The 17067-nt window shown below is 37.7% G+C and overlaps 1 protein-coding gene across 2 annotated transcripts in view; it reads right to left on the reverse strand.

Moving 5' to 3' along the window:
- ppp3ca (protein phosphatase 3, catalytic subunit, alpha isozyme) overlaps positions 1–17067 on the reverse strand; it is a 44688-nt gene that overhangs the window by 4125 nt on the left and 23496 nt on the right. Inside the window, exons 7-13 of one of the 2 annotated variants that reach the window (XM_084731163.1) lie at positions 8601–8678; positions 8400–8494; positions 5861–5986; positions 5679–5756; positions 4406–4490; positions 4095–4192; positions 1967–2017 (exon numbers count right to left, since the gene is read on the reverse strand). In XM_084731163.1, the coding sequence (XP_084587289.1) occupies positions 1967–2017; positions 4095–4192; positions 4406–4490; positions 5679–5756; positions 5861–5986; positions 8400–8494; positions 8601–8678 (611 nt within the window). The remainder of the gene's footprint in view (positions 1–1966; positions 2018–4094; positions 4193–4405; positions 4491–5678; positions 5757–5860; positions 5987–8399; positions 8495–8600; positions 8679–17067) is intronic. The other variant, XM_084731164.1, reaches the window with a different exon arrangement.

Consider the following 17067-nt stretch of genomic DNA (forward strand, 5'->3'; position numbering starts at 1 on the left):
GAATAGTTAAGATTATTTGAAGTTGGGTTGTATGAAGTGCTTATCCATAGTCAGTGATTTACCTACAGTATATCCCAGTTTGAAGAAGCAGAGACGGGCACCTACATGGAAGCTAAGCAATGAACTGCTGTGGGTCAGCAACAAAAGGTATTTTAGAAAAGGTCGAGTGTACACTATGTTTAGGACATCTTCACCACTTTACTTTGCAGTAAGACCAAATTTCTAATGGAAAACCGTTGATATACAAGGCAAATATCACTCCCACCAAACCAACCATACTCCATAGGCAAAATCAGTCATTTTACCTTGCAGAACACGAAAGTTGCTGTCCTACTGCTGCCTCAATCTGTTAGTTGTTTATGTTATTGTGTGACTTTGGTGAATTGAAACTATCCTTTTAAAACACCAAAGTCACACAATAAAAGAAACAAGCTAACGGATCAAGGCAGCGACTCCTGCGTTCTGTGATGTAAAATGACCGTTGCCTATGGTGATTGGTTGGTTTGGAGAATGATGTTTGGTTTATATTACATTGGTAAGAAAAGTCTGTCCAATGGCAAAGTAAAGCAGTGAAAATATTAGCATACATTTAAACCGATATTGTTTTTTTTAGGTGGACATTTTTTAAGTGGCTAAAAAACCTTTTGTTGCTGACTCTGTCCACGGCAGTTCATCGCTTAGCTTCCGTGCTGCTGCCCCTCTCCGCTTCTACAAACTGGGGGAGTGCAGACCGACATCTACTATAGGTAATACAGTATCAATGAGCACCTCATACAACCCCACATCAAATAATCCAAACTATACCTACAAAGGTCCTTCACTGTACATGTCACATCACAGTATCCAGTAAGAAAGATATCCTCAAAGTCCTTTGTATACTCATGGTAGAAAAATTCAACTAAGACTCAATTAACTTACCATCATTGTGAAAAGAGCCAAACACATTTCTCAAGAAGCAATGGACATGTCTAACATCCTGGAACTGATTTCAAATAATTTATATGTGTAAACAGAAAAAAAAATAGAATATGTGTGCTAGTGCTGTAAATCGCTGCCTCATACTGAAGCTTCTTGGTTCGTGAGCAATGATTACCTCAGACATATCACGAAGAACTTAGGCTTCAAGATGCATATTTCATGTTGATGCTCCAGTCTGTTTCTTGTTCTTGTGCATGCAACACTTTAAGAACCATATGGAGGCCATTTACAAGCCAAACCTCAAAACAATGCAGTATTTTAGTCATGCATCTCTTAGCAACACTTGACTTTGCAGTGTTTTACTTTTTTTTTCATAAACATATCTTGATGCCTTAATAAGCTATTCCTTTTTTTATTCAGAATTTTCACTATTTTCTCCCAGTTTGTAATGACCATACTCAAAATCTGCACTAAAGTGATTATTGGTGTGAAGCTTCTCTAGTCTGCAAGTCTGTCTGCAAGAAATGAGAGTGTATTAAGAGGAAAATCTAGTACTTTTCACATGGATGTCCAGTCAAAGTTCATGTTAAATGTAGTCAATCGAAGCAATAAATTCCTGAGTGTACTAGATTGGCTTAAAAAACTTAATTGACTACATTTAAACTTAAAACAGTGTCTAGAATATTATCCCTCACTGGCTTCCCACCCTGCAAATACTGCCAGTTGTGAGATGCTTTCCCTCTTCAGTGCTCCCTTTAGAAAACAGTTCCTTACAAAATCATCATTGTGCATAAGGTGACCTTCATCACTGTATAAAGGATCTGCATCCCGTATCTCTAAAATTTAAAATCCAATCATGTTGTTGGATTTCTGTTTTAATCGATGGTACTGCAAAGTAAAGTGCCAGCCACACCAGCATGAGACCGCCCTGTGAAATGTTACTTGATGGAGTTATTATTGTGTGAGCTGCAAGTGGCAGGTGGCCTCTGTAGCAGCAGGAAACCCTGACAATATGTTGAGAGGGGTGGAGGGTGGAGCACAGGTTTACCTTCTCTGTCCTCATCATGCGGCTCGATGGCTTCAATGGCTTCAATGGTGGCTGAGGGGGGAGGAGGGGAGCAGGTTACTCCTGATAAAGCCATGCAAATGTAAAATGCAGCCCTCCAGCGGAATGGCGGCTCACATTAGGCCAGATGAGATATTCATGTTCACTGGCAATGCAGCCAAACTCAGAGGAGTGCCATGCAGTAATACTGAGAGAATTAGTGTTAATATGGACTGATGTCAAGACAGATCCATAGAAAGAGAGAACAGAGATATTGAGACAGGAAAGTAAGAGGTTGAGTTGAGACTGTAGCAGATTTTTGAGAAGAGGACAAAAATTGCTTGTTCTGTCCTTGCACTAAATACTTTAAAAGGATTTTTTCCATCTGTAAAAACAATTGCAACTGTCTGTTAGCTAAAAAATGCCCTTGCTGTCACTGCTATCATGCAACCTAGGTTTTGTGAACACATACAATAATTGGGCTAGAGATAGCTACAACCTTGATTTGAAAATCCATTTTGACTTTAACACTGAATCAAATGGCTCTTTCGTGGTTGCTTGTACTGCCAATCCCACTGTGAATCAACACTGAACTCTACAGCTCTTTGCAGCTTTCAGCTGACCGTAGTTAGTCCCAACAGGCCTGGGTGCTGTCGAGGTATACCAGGGTATTAAAAAACCCAGATGGTATGATTTTTAATACCATCAAAAATACAAACAGTCTTTGTTCTGTTAAACTGATATGGAGATGCTATATTGAGGTGACATATTGTAGTGCTCAGCATTTGTCACCAAAGGTCAGTCTCTGTACTGGTAGTCTGACTCACTGGATGTACTTCCTGGATATAAGCCTACCGGTAGATGACATGTTTTAGTTGCCATTGCGGCATCTACTGTCTGTATTTTCAAGTCTTGGGGAAACAACAATGACCTCCGAGATACAATTTTACCTGCTGAAAATTAGCACCAGGGACATTAATGGTACAAATGTAAACAAGCTAATAGCTGTAATCTTTTTTTGTTGTTGTATTTTATTGCCAGGGCTCGCTTCCTGGCACATATATGTTCCACGAGAGAAGTTCTCTCCCAACACGATTTTGTAGGGGTACCATCACTGCATCTTGGACTTAGTGCTGCCCAAGAAAATTGTGATTTTTTTTTTTAAGAGTAATACAAACAAGCCAGATTGTTTTTTTTTTTGTTTTTTTTACCACTATTGCAGAATGATTATGTGTGCAGCCAGACCTCTGTCTCTGCCCCTTTTTGGGAGAATTTTGGGTTTAGGACCATTGATGAAGGTAAGCCAGCAAACACTGCGAACCACCGATTGGTCAGATTAGTGTAGCTAATGGTAATTGGTCTGGCAGTAAATGTGCAGTGTAAGTTTCAATTTGTCAGTAAATAAAGGCTGCAGCTTCTCAAGACCAAAGCAAAGCTTCTGCTTGTGTGTTGATTCACAACTGTGGGAGCAGCATTGCTGTGACGATCAACTCTGCTTTTTTGAGGGAGTGCTGCCTGCAGTGGAGAAGAGTCACACTGAGCCATTTTTCACAAGTTTTACACAAATACCATCGTAATACATATACCCTGGTAAAACGTCAGGAAGGTATGATGGTATGAAAAAATAGATACTGCCCAAGCCTACTTAAGGAAGGGTGAAACAGGACTCAAGCTGGAAGTCCCATGTTGTTCTTTGTCTGCTGTTTTTGGAAATAGGCTGTTAGTAACAAATCACCTGGTATGTTAATTTTAGCAAGTTAACTTGGGATATGTTGGTGTGAGTTATTTTTCTTCTGCCCATAGCTAAAAATTGTTCAATGCAGCGAGGACTACCTTTGTCTGGTGGGATCTATGATAAGGCAGCAGCAATAAGATCTAGTAAACGTTGTGGTGCAGATTTAGTTGGGTCTGTAACATAATTAGTTTTTTCTTCCACTGCTTAAATGTGATAAGAGCATCTCTAAGAGGCTGAAAAACAAAGCTTATTTGCTGCTCTATATTAAAGTCAGAGAGGAGAGAGAGACAGAGAGAGGTGAGACCGATGGTAGGACTGAGAATGGTGATGAAGAAATGAAACAAACAAGATGGAGTAAAGGGTAGAGAAAAGGCTTATGCGGCGCCTCATACTCACCACTCTGCAGTGTCTGTCTGCCTCCAGAGAGAACCCCGCTCGGCAGCATGCCAGTGGGCGTCAGGCCCTTAAGCGTCAACACATTTTCACTCTCCTCTCTGCAGGAGCCACAGACACAGACAAACAGGTCAGAAAACTTCACTGAACCCTGATCAAACCGGAAAAAATACTTAATGCCCTCACTTTAACACCAAATCAAGAGCCACATATAAATGTGTGCAAACCTGACATGCATTGACTCTACACAAAAGTTTCAAGATTTGAAAACATACACTCCAATTTAAATTCTCACACACAAACATAAAGTCTACCTGAGCACTGAGAACATTTTGGCCATTTTTCCAATAGCACGGATCTTGTTTTTGATCACCTCCTTGCGTGCTGCAGCTGCATTGGCTAAAGAGAAATATATATTATTAATAATACAATATATACATACTGTCATGTACTGGCTTCTCTGATCAAATTGATGCTGTCCTCACAAGCCTGTACAATGCATAAGAAACTACTTATGCTATTCTGTGACCAGGCTTGGGGAGTAATGGATTAGATCTAACAGGACTATGTAATCACACTACAAAAAAGGTAACATATGACCATTGTAATGCATTAGATACTGTAATTACCTGCCCATGTGACTCTTTACTACAGAGTCATACCATCATAGCCTGTACAGTATGTAGTGAATCAGAAACTGTGTTTATTAGTCTGGATTAGATTTATCTGCTGTAAGAAACGCTGGTATGTTTTGTGATGCAATAAAGCTCAAATATTTAAACTACTGTTTTAGTTTTACATAGTTAACATATCAATATTGAATTATAACCTATTTTATATATTATAACAAAGCTGAATTTAAAGTGGCACTCTCAAAGATTTTCACATTAACAATATGTAACTGGCAATAACAGTGCTGACTTTTATTATGAAGTACTTACAGGAAATGCCATGTGTTTGTCAGTGAATTTAGCTCTTACCGCTATTGTTCATCAAGCCACAGTGAGCTGTCAGATGAAGAACAACAGGCTGCACATCTCCAACTTATAAGCGAGGTAACAACTCCTTTCTCTGTTCCCATAGACTTATGCAGCTTGCAGCATAAAATCAGATCACGGTTGCTCACAGAATTATGTGGAAAGGAATGGGGAATTATTTCTTGACTTCCTTATTAAAATTACAATAGTCTTTCTGCTGCCCTCAGTATTCAACCACATTTTGTTTTACCACCAATAACCAAATCATGCAGGACTTTGAGATCTTTGAAATCTTTGAGATTGCCACTTTAAGGCAGCATTTAAAGGCGATGCCATCATAAAAACACATGAAAAAAAGAATCATTTGATGCTTGATTTTTTTTTTTTACCATGCCTGAAAAAAACTAAACTTTCAAATAAATTTGGCACAAACAAACAAACAAAGCCAAAAATCTTCAGTGTGACAAGTTCAGATGTGAACAGCTTAAGTGTGCAAATCTCATTCCATCAAAGACCCAGTTTAGTGTGTGGAGACTGAACTGAACCCAAGACGCACTCATGATAAACACAAATAATGAATCATTAAATGATTATTCACAAAACCTCTTACCATCAAAGATCTCATCTTCATCATTCATGAGTTCATCGTCAGAGCAGATGCTCAGCACATTCACCAGCATTTCTGTTACTGTAGGAAAAAGGTTTGGTCATAGAGCAAAAAGCAATGAAAATAACGGATTAAGATGTGGTGTTGTACTTAAAACACCTGACAGATATCAGAAGACTTAATACCTTTCTCTCCAACAAACGGCAGAGACCAGGTGAAGACATCCATGAAGTTGGGCAGCCAGTAGGGATGGGGTGAGCAGTTGAACTGTCGGATGTTCATGACATTATTTTCATATTTCAGTACAGCAGCTGTTGGAGAGGCAGGAGAGAGACAGTAATCTTATAGCCAGGTGACACACTGATTGTACACTTTATGTTGTATAACATATAATTTTTGACATACATACAGAAACTAAATATTGAGTATTATCATATAATATAAAGTGCTCTGCTCAGCAGGCTAGTTAATAATACGCCATTCTAGATCCCCTTGTCCAGACTATTATGGATAATTGTATTTGATAAACTCATGGATTAGAGGTCCAGAGAGCCAAAACAAACAATAACAAAAAAGTTAATAATACTAATAAAAACTAAACTACTACAAGAATCATTTATTTAACTTTGTAGTTTGCTGATGATAACCCAGTGACTTCAGAGTTTTATTATAAATAAACAAGTTGTTCAATTGCATATCTTTGTTGGTGTAGTCTTTGTTAGTGAATCAATTAATATTTACAGTTCTAGTTTGCCACCTTCCTTCCTCACCCTCTGATTTATTGTGTTTTCCTGGACTCAAATAACATTAAACATTTCACTGGGTTTGAACATGGTTGGAAACATTTGGGATAATGTAAGAACACAACTCAACAAAATATATAACGAAGGTCTTGCCATTTTTATACATATTTATATGGAAATGTTACATATTACCCCTTTAAATAAGTCTCTGTTGCAGCTACATTTACACTCTGAATGACCAAAGTAGGTACAGTTTTAGTTAATAGTCAGCTCAAAATGTTTTATGCTTCTGTAGGAGATGTTTAATAGCACCTGATGTTTCTTTAATAACATTGACGTAAAGGGAAAGTCGTAATGTGGTTTGGAAATCTATACTTGCATAACAAACATTCGGGACAATGGCAGACAGAAACTGTAATTTTGTCGAATGGTGTGCACTGTGTAGGAGTTTTTCATTGCATACCATCATCGCCATATGCACAACAATGTTGTGTGTGTGTGTGTGTGTGTGTGCTCTCCTCAAATGTACTCAGTGTTCTGTGATGTTACCAAGCAGCCTCCTTTGTACATGCAGTATGTGTGAGAACGGAGACAGAGCGTGAAATGAGACGCTCAGCCACTAGATGGCCTAGCTGAGGCCAGGGATTGCTGACACTGTTACATCAAGAGGGATAAAGCCACATGGAGATAGTCAGCGATGCCGACAGTCCCTCCCACGCTCCCCATCTCCCATAGCCCATAGCAACCAAGGCACAGATCTGAGAACACAAACAAACGGGGGCTCCCTGATGCATTCTTATGCCTGTTCACAAGCTAAATGCAGCTACATTAACCCATACACTCCAGTCTGTGGGCTGAAAACATTTTTAAAGATAAGTCGAAAGAGGCCATGATAGTCATTTTGCCAGATGTAAAGTGTTTTTTATTCAATCTAACCCAGATGCTGTTAAAATTCCAGAGGTTTAGGTGTTACAGGAACACTGGAAATGGGGTACCTCTTTCTCAAGACCATGTTTTACTGTTTACTGTTGTAACATTTAATTTAAAGGGATAGTATTGATTAAAAGTGGGGTTGTACGAGCTATAGTCAGTAATGCACCGATGGGTAAGTAGGTCAGCTGCAAAATGTATTTTCGTCACTTAAAAATGGTCTACATAAAAAAAATGATCACTTTAAGTGTTGCTATATTTAGAAAATGTTTTACCACTTTGTTTTGTTGTCAGACAGCCTTTTCTGTCAGGAAACCACTGTTATTTAAACCAAACATCACTCATTCCAAAACCAACCAAACTACATAGGTGTAATCAGAAATTTTACCTTGCAGAACACGGGAGTTGCTGGTCTACCGCTGCTTCTATCAGTGAGTTTGTCTGTGTTATTGTGTCATTCTGGTGAATCCAAACTACCCTTTTAAAACATGGATGTCACACAATAACATAAAGAATCTAACAGATCAAGTTTATGGTAGACAAGCAAGTCCCATTTTCTGCAAGATAAATGACTAATTTTGCCTATGGAGTTTGGTTGGCTTGGAGAGAGTGATATTTGGCTTATATAACAGCGTTTTCCTGTCAGAAAAGACCGTTTGACAGCAAAGCAAAGCAGTGAAAATATTCAAAGCCTACACTTAAAGTGATATTGATTTTTGAGGTGGACATTTTTTAGGTGGATAAAGTACCTTTTGTTACTGACCCTGTCCACAGCAGTACATTGCTTAGCGTACCAACAGCCTTCTACAGTAGGTGATACACTGATTATTGATGATTATCTCATACAGTATCTCATCCTTTACATAGCAATAGAAATAATTTGATATATGGAAATAATAAGGAATTTAAATTTAAAAATTTAAAGGAAATTTCCTATCATTCACTAAAATCCATTTAGCCCATTTCTGTGGTTTAGAAAACAAATACGGTACAGATGCAGGCAGGAACAAATGACAGCAACTGCAAACAAAATCAAATCAGATTTTCTGACCTTTGTTGTTGTAAACATCCAGGTAGTTTGGTGCTGAGAAGATGGTGATGAGGGATGGAAATCCAGTGGTCTGACTTTTACGGTACATCCGGTAACTTCATGGCGGTCAGGTAAAGACAAAGAAAAGGGAGATCTGGTCATTATATATGTAAGTATTTGTCTTTAATTGTTTGTTGGGGTATATGTGTTGGGATAACATACCCTGCATCTTGTGCTTCATGTGCCCGGATGATTGATAATAGGTTATTGCTCTGTAGGAACTCACACACAGCTGGGTAACTGGAAAAGAACAGATAAAAAATGGATTTAGAGACATAACTGAAAATGCTTTTGATATTCTCTAAAATAAAGAGCAGGGCCAGCAATAAGGTATGCCCGAGTACAAATCAATTCGGTTGAGCACACAATCTTAATATTTTTCCATCACACTACAGAGCTACATTTAAGTAATTTCAAATACAGTTTCACCACACCAGAGAATGAACAAAGATTTATCACTCATTATGAAAGCCTTGCTGAGGATGATGCAAGCGTGTGAAAAACCAATCCAACAGCTACCTGTTGCAGTAAAAAGACAAACTAACACACTAATACCGTGAGCGGCAGTCAGAGCTTCCTGCCCCCAGCTCTAACCTGACAGGAAAATAACTGGAAGGGAGTGAAGCCTATAAGCTGGCTCAGACAGCAGCTGAGGGCGCTGAAACACACACATCTGGCATTAGGTAGCTGCTACCTATGGACTGTATATCTGACAAATCCTTTTCAATAAGGCAGTCTGTTTAAGCTGTCGTTGCTCCCGCTGTTGTCCTGTTACTGCTGAAAACGCCTGCTTAAGCAGTCTGATTATGTTACGTCAGGACAGCTTTATTAGTTTAGTTTGCCCCACCTTTTCCACTGCTGCCTTGATTTCACAGCTCCGTTTATCGGTCATTTTGTCAGCCAGAACAGCAGATTTTTGTTTGTGCTGTTGACAGTTTGGGGAACACAGCAGCTCTTGTCAAAGGATTTACTGCCCATTGAGACGCTGGCGACCACTGATGTATGTTTTTGATTTGTGACTGCTGGCTGCTAAATTATACTGTTATGCTGCAGATATTTTTTTATGTCCAGTACCTATATTTCTATTACAGTATTTGTGAATTAATTAAAGTTATTATAACTTATAAAAGAATATTTGCATGTAAACTCTTTGTAATCACTAACATTTTGAACAGCAACTGTAATTAAATTACTTATTTTCTCTCAGTAAGTGTAACAGATTACAATTCCATTTAATTGAATATCATGTAACTAGTATCATGCTCGTAGGTAAGACTTGATTTTAGCCTAGCAGTCGTTGATGATTTGCTTCAGATTAATTTTCAAAAGTGACCAGTAAAAATATTAGTGTGACTGGGCCTCTATCTTCAAAAGGGGCTATATTATGTACCTGCTTCAAACAAGGACTTAATTGTACAACCTCTCCAGTGTCTCGTGTAACGAAACCATTTTCCAAAGACTGTTAAAACTGTGGTATTGTTATTGCTCTACTGGCTGCTTGCCGAAGCTGTCCTCCATGTTTTTCTGGCCAGATGGGCAATGAGCTGTCCCATGGAGAAAGACAACCACATGACTTCTATGTGACAGTTTGGACTAGTGTTGCACAGCTATGCATCACCTGAGAAGCAGATTAATGTCCAGACTTCGTTTCCACAGAAATAAATGAAAAAATAAGATTGCACAGTGGACAGGAAACATCAAACCTGTGTCACACAAGAGGGACAAATAATCAGAACTGGGACACCTTCAGCTGCAGTGTGAATGTAGCCTACCATTTAACAGCTCTCACCACAGTTATTATGTAATACCTAGAAGGTTGTGTCATGTCATTCAGAAACTGTACCGTCCCCTCAAACTGTCCCCTGAGTTAAAAACAAAAGGGATTACAGTGTGATTAGCTCTTTTTAAAATGCAGCAATTAATGCCCTCAATTCAGCAGCTCCTCAATCTGTCACGTCCCTGTGGGTCAGCATGAGCATAGAAAAGTCCTTTGTGACTCCTTTATTTCTTCCAGCTGTTGTATACAGCTGCAAGTATCAACCTGTTTACAAATTAAGTTTTCTAGATTGGTATTTAATCTAATTAAATTAACTATCAAAGTAATTTCTTCTTTAAAAACTTTGATAATTATGACTTGAATGATTGTCCAGTCATAATCGTGCTCAATGGGGGTGGGTGACGCCACAAAATTTGGTTTTGATCTAGAAATAATCCCAGGGTCAAGATCTCAGATATTTATACTTTTTTTTATTGTTAAAAGCAACTAATGTACAATCATGTACTAGTATTCTACCACCAAATAATTCTAAATAAATAAATAAATTAATTAATTAATAAATCTCAAACATGAAACACTTCTTTTTTACTATTCTATGTTAATTATCTAATTATATGCATGTTTAAACATAAGACAGTTTTTAATGATAAAGGTAGCACTTCATTTGAAAGACTGACAGTGAGCAGTTTGACAATGAATGCAGTACAAGGAGGTTTTCTCACTGGTTTTGTTTTCCCTAAATGATTTCAGCAGGACTAATTTCTGATAATTTGCTTGTTTAGAAGTTCTGTGCAAACATTTAGAAATTGAAAAACTTTTTTTTTTTTTTATCATTTCAGTCTTTAATTACTATTTGCAATGATCCATATTAACTGTACTTACGCTGTGCAATCCAATTTCATAGACTGACAGAGAAAAACAAAGATAGACATACTGTATTTGCACAGACTGCATAAACCTAATTAATACCAGTATCTGCTGTCTTTGACAGCATCATATTAAAATGTCACTTCCAGGGCTGCATTATTTTTGTTATCAGTGAATCGGCATGTCATTTTTTATTCATCCTTTATGTTTTTTAGCTGACAGACAAAATGACAGACAATGGTGAAAATGTCCATCACAATGTCCCAGAGTTCAAGGTGATATTAGCCAGTTACAGCTATATTGGTCCACATCAGTACCGGCATAGATATATGTTAGCTTTAGACAGTAGTTTATGTATATTTGATCATTTCTCCTTTTCTTAATTCAGGTTCAATGTATACATTAGAGCTGTACTGAATGCTCCAAAGCTTTGTTCGCTACCATGGTAATCAAATGAAAAAAATTAATATTCAAAAATTTCTATGCATATCTCTATCACAAATATACATATGTATTGTCACAGTGATTATTAGCTTAGCTTTGAAAAAAAAATTAGAATAGAATAATTGCTGCCGAAGCTTCGAAGCCCAAAAATGTCTATTTGGGACAGCCCTAATATACATATATTTTGCTCCATTTGTGTTTTAAAAAAAAAATATATTATTAATAGTTATTAAAAATTGACAGTAATATTTATTATAGTGTAAAATATCCTGCAAAAGTGTTAACCAATTTTCAGGGATCATTGCAAAAAATGTGTGTTTATGTATATATTCTATATTCTGTATATTATACTCTGAATAAAATATATTGGCTGATATTGTTATTAGAATATTTTTTACTCCCTAAACATCATTCCTGGTATCAGCCCCAGAAATCTAGTGTCAGTCAGGTAACAACAGTATTAGACCCTGGATATTTCATGTACAGTGATAAACTACAGCAAAGCAGTAAATTTGAGAAGCTGAAGAGCATTTTTTTTTTTATTCATGAATGATTAATCACTTATGAAAAGTGTTGATTACTTTTCTGACTCGACTCTTGTTTCAACAGCATTTCCTTTTCCCTTTTACAGATCACATACAGTGCATCCTCCCCAGCAACAATCCTCTCTTCCGGCACTTTCTTACAGTCGCTGCCATCCATGGAGCCATCAAACTTTCAGAAGTGTTTAAAATATTTAAGTGCTCAAAGGTTTGTGCCGGAAGAAAAACAAGGAGACTGCTGTGCCCTGAGCACCTGGTGAAACTGTGCCATCCTCATATATCTAGGTCACATGGCCGACATTCCCGTTGTGGCCACTATATAAATGACAGGAATAGCTGCGTTACACACTAACATGAATATGCTGTAACTTCTTCCGCTATGGCCGACAGTGCACCCTAATAGAACTGCAAAAATATGGTCTCAAAAATGTTATATAACCGTTTCTATTAAAAACACATCCACAATGCATTTCTAACTTAAAAATAAGGGCAATTTTTGCATCACACTTGTTAAAGATTGTTTGTCACAACTGCAAAGCATTATTTTTGTCTCACTGCACTGTGACACACATGACATGTAATAATAATAAAATAATTAAGATGCCAATGTATAGTACACTATGTACTAATTATTTTTTTGTCCACTCCAACGGTATCTATTGATTAGCATGAGGGAACACAGCACATACACACACACACATCGCTCGCCTGCGGCTCACATTCCTTCTCCCTCCTTTGTGAAAACACACAATTATGTGTCGGTGAGCCTGTGAGTGAGAGCGCGAGAAATCTGACAAGTGAGTATGAGCGAAAGAGACAGAGAAAGAGAGAGAGATGGAAGTGCTGTGTTGTGAGTGTGAAACTGGGAGGTTTTTTTTTTTCTTCCCCTTAAGAAAATCCATCTGCCAGGCTGGTGGTCATCACATTCATGTCCCCACGATATAAAAACCACGTTCCTAATCACTGAGCAGAATCACATTTTTATAATTACCGCACAAGATTAGACTTGGTGAGTCGGGGGCATTACAGGCAAGGTTAAGAGCGAAATGTAACAAGACTTTACCCATAGAGCAGAGAGTAGCCGGTGTTATGTAACAATAGCCTTAATACAAACCCTTATGTTTTAAAGCATTACAAGCCTCACGTTACTTCTACATTACATTGTTGAAATAGATAAGAAAAGTCTGTAGTTGTGCTTCCCCTCCATGTAAACAAGATATATAATATATATGCAAAACTTCAATAAAATACAAGAGCATTTGTTTCAGATTTATCTACGGCCTCATGATGTCATCAGAAAAGGGGGCATGAAAATTTTGTAATCTGACATGTGGGAATCAGTCTTCTTTAATGCATCCATTTGATTGTTCTTACCAAAACCTATGCTTTAAAGAGACAGTACATCCCAAAATCAAAAATACATATTCTCCCTCTTACCATCTCGATCAGACTTATTCCAGGTGCAGCAAGTATTTGAATAATATACTAACATACTAAGTATGTTAGAAGATCATCGTTTTATTTGTAGGCTAATGAGCCTATTCTTTGGTTATGTCTGTTGTTCAGCACAAAGACACTTATTCTGTTAGAGGGTTTTAAGAGGGGATTAACAGAGAAAAAACTGAATGAAAAAAGAGGTTAAATGCAATGCACTGTATTTATCAAAATAACAAGTATATCATGTACTTTTGTGTTTCGCACTTACTGTAAATTCTAACTTTACAGGTCAGACAGTGGAAATGTAAATGTCCGGTTCCTCGGTGCTTTACTTTTTTCTAATCAGGCCCTTCTAAAAAACTGAAGAGGCCTGGAGATATATGTTTGAGACGTCTGCCCTCTCTTGAATATAACTAGATGACACTTGGCTTGTTGTCATCCAGGCGCCAAAAATACATTTTAAAAAGTCAACAGCAATGTCTCTTTCCAGGAATTATGACTCCAGATAATCACAGACCTTGCTGAGAGCAGTTTTGTGTAGGAACTGTTTAGAGATGCACCAATCCACTTTTTTCAGTTCCAATCAGACTCCAATACCTGAATTTGGTTAACTACTGATAATTGACACATATTACAAATTACTGTCTTGCTTTTCTGTGTTTCAAGACTAAAATATCTCCAAACTAAGGACATGTTGAGTTGGCCAGCTGTTGATATTGTAGCTTGCTCATTTAGAGACTGTCTCATGTTACATTATGGCAGGTTCATTGTCTTGTGCAAGCTCCACCTGTACGTCTCAATTTTAGAATTCTGGAAGACAAAAAAAAAAAAAATCTGGACTACTGGATTTGTTTGTAGAACTGTTTACTTCCCAATTGATTAATTCATTAATTTGTGCTACAGTATCTTGGTTAAGGGCTTAAAATACCATTGTCACATATTTATAATTCATAAAAACTACCATGGACTCTGGATCAGTATGTGGATTTAAGATGTCAGTTCGATATCCATTGAGTGAATTATGTCAATACTGGACTGGATCAGTCCCAGTGCTCAAGTATTTTCTTTAAAGACAAGTCAAGTCAAATTGTATTTATACAACCCAATATTATAAATCACAATTCGCCTTATGGAGCTTTACAATCTGTACAGAATGTGACAATCTTTGTCTCATAAACTTCTACTGAACCATACCCTGCCATCTTATCGCCGCACAGAAGGAAGAATGCATCTCTTCAGGGACAAGAAACTCGAGCTTGTAAACATTGATGGTGTCCTCCTTAGCTGACCTGTAACCTCTCATCCATGAGTACATGTACCAAAATAATTTAGATAGCAATACAGGTTAAGAACAAAAATATGTATTTTTGACTTTGGGGTGAACTGTCCCTTTAATATCATGGAACAGGGAATAGGCATGAATGGCATTTACTGTAGAAAATCCATGTCAGACATTCTGAGCTCTGAGGAGCAATTGGCCGGGTACTTGTGAAAAATGCTCTGTATTGATTTTATGGAGTCAAATATTGCCACCAATACATACACACACCATCAGTGTGTGTTTGCACTTCATGTATTGCTACAATCAGTCATTGTCAGCGTGTAGCTTTAAGTCAAATAACAGCACTATATTTGATTGGATTTTAATGTACCCTCTTTCTTCTCAACCTGCTTATACCTACTTCTATTTCAGATAGAGATTTTCTTGTGTTTCCCAAAATCCCCCAGGAGTATGTGGTTTTCTCTGTGCTGCATACATACTGTATAGTTGGCAAGAGTCATAATGATGGAGAGGTAAGTTTGAGAGTGAAGGCAGAACAAAGCCATGGGGAGATAGATGACTATTATAGCAGCATCCTCCACACATCCACAGAATAATCCTCACTAAGCTCCTCTCTCACTGTGAATAGATGTTTTCTTATCAGTGACCATTTAACAGGAGCGAAAGGGGAAGTTAAGACCCGTCACCTGCTTCTTTCTACTGTGTCAGATTCTCTCCAAGGGTGCTGGTTAACTCTACCAAGGCACCATCAGTGTTAATCATGTGTCAGATGCTTTTTTTTATCTCAATATGGTGAACTAAGGTGACCATTTTCCAAAGAATAATACGCTATAATTTCTTAGATTGATTGTAGTTTCCGGACCATACTCATTCCAGGTCTTCAAATACCAACACTTTGTCACACCCCTCTGCATTTTATACAGAAGCACAAGATGGTGGTGGTGGACCTGGTTCCCTTGGTTCACCCACAACTAACTCATCAACAATTATTTTGTTTATGTATTTTTAAGACAGAATGGACAGAGGGGTGATTACAAATCTGTCTGCTACTTCAGCACCATGGACAGCGCCCTGGATTTATCAGTCCATGGCACAGTTAGGCTGTTGATATTTCAGAACCATGGTCAGGGCCAGAGATTCTAACATGTACAAACCTCAGTCAGACAAAGGATCAATAAGTCAGGCACACTTGACTATCATATTCAAGTAATCAGCCCCTCTGCCCCTGCATTGTCTCTGTTTATAGGGGATGGACAGTGGGGACAGCAGATTAACAAGGGTGATACAATTTGGTCACTTTGCTAACAAGGGGTATGACATCCCCCTCACCCCCCCTCACATCACCTACTGACATTATCTAGTTTTAAGTTACATAATGTTATGTGTGTGACTTACATCATATGTACATTATGACCCAAAATATAATCTTTTCCTAAAGGTAACCCAGTAGTTTTAGTGCCTACCATCTAACTAAACTGTGACCATTTCACAAGGTTAACCAGGTGTTAAAAGGCTGTCTAGCCGGATCTCATACAGACAGTAAACGGTACCTTGTGCATCAGTATGAGCAGGGTGTGACAAAGATGTCAGGACTTAATGACCTGAGATGAGAACAAACTGTATTTTTCAGTGCTTTCAGTGCATCTCAGGGTGGTAATGAGATCAGCTTCAAGATTTCAGACATTTGTTGCTTTTTCTGTTGCAAAGGTGTCCCAAGCAGAGTTTTCAAATCCTTGCTTGAGGTGGCATCGCGCAAAGATAACACAACTTTGTTAGAATATAAAAAAATATAAGAAAAACTTTGTGTCTCTACAAGCAGATTTCTGGAATAGAAATCTGACAACTTGAAACAAAAAATAAATTAATACCAGTGGTGTGGACTTAACCAACTCGAAACACAAATTTGATGACTTTAGACTTGACTTGACAAAATGAAAAAACACTTCACTTTGACTTCAGCCTTTTGATTTAAAAACATTAAAAATACACCAAGCACCAAGTTATTTAAACAAGTGGATTGAATTTGTTATTTTTTGTTAATTTCCTGAATAACTAACTCATTCTTAGCAAGTCCGCACTTATTTTCCCCAGATGCACTTTGTTTGAATCAGTTTGACAGCATCCAATCAGGTTGCAAAGAAAGACTCACAAATGACTAATGTTATTTTACTGAGATCCAGTTAGAAAAACTGATATGAAAGACAGTTTCGTTTGCATAAAGAAACTACGAGGTGGTCAACAAAAAACAAGATGCTGTATGCAAAATTCAAAACGCAAATA

Source organism: Lutjanus erythropterus, chromosome 11 (assembly GCF_056507025.1).
Source record: "Lutjanus erythropterus isolate fLutEry1 chromosome 11, fLutEry1.hap2, whole genome shotgun sequence".
Classification (NCBI taxonomy): Eukaryota; Metazoa; Chordata; class Actinopteri; order Lutjaniformes; family Lutjanidae; genus Lutjanus; species Lutjanus erythropterus.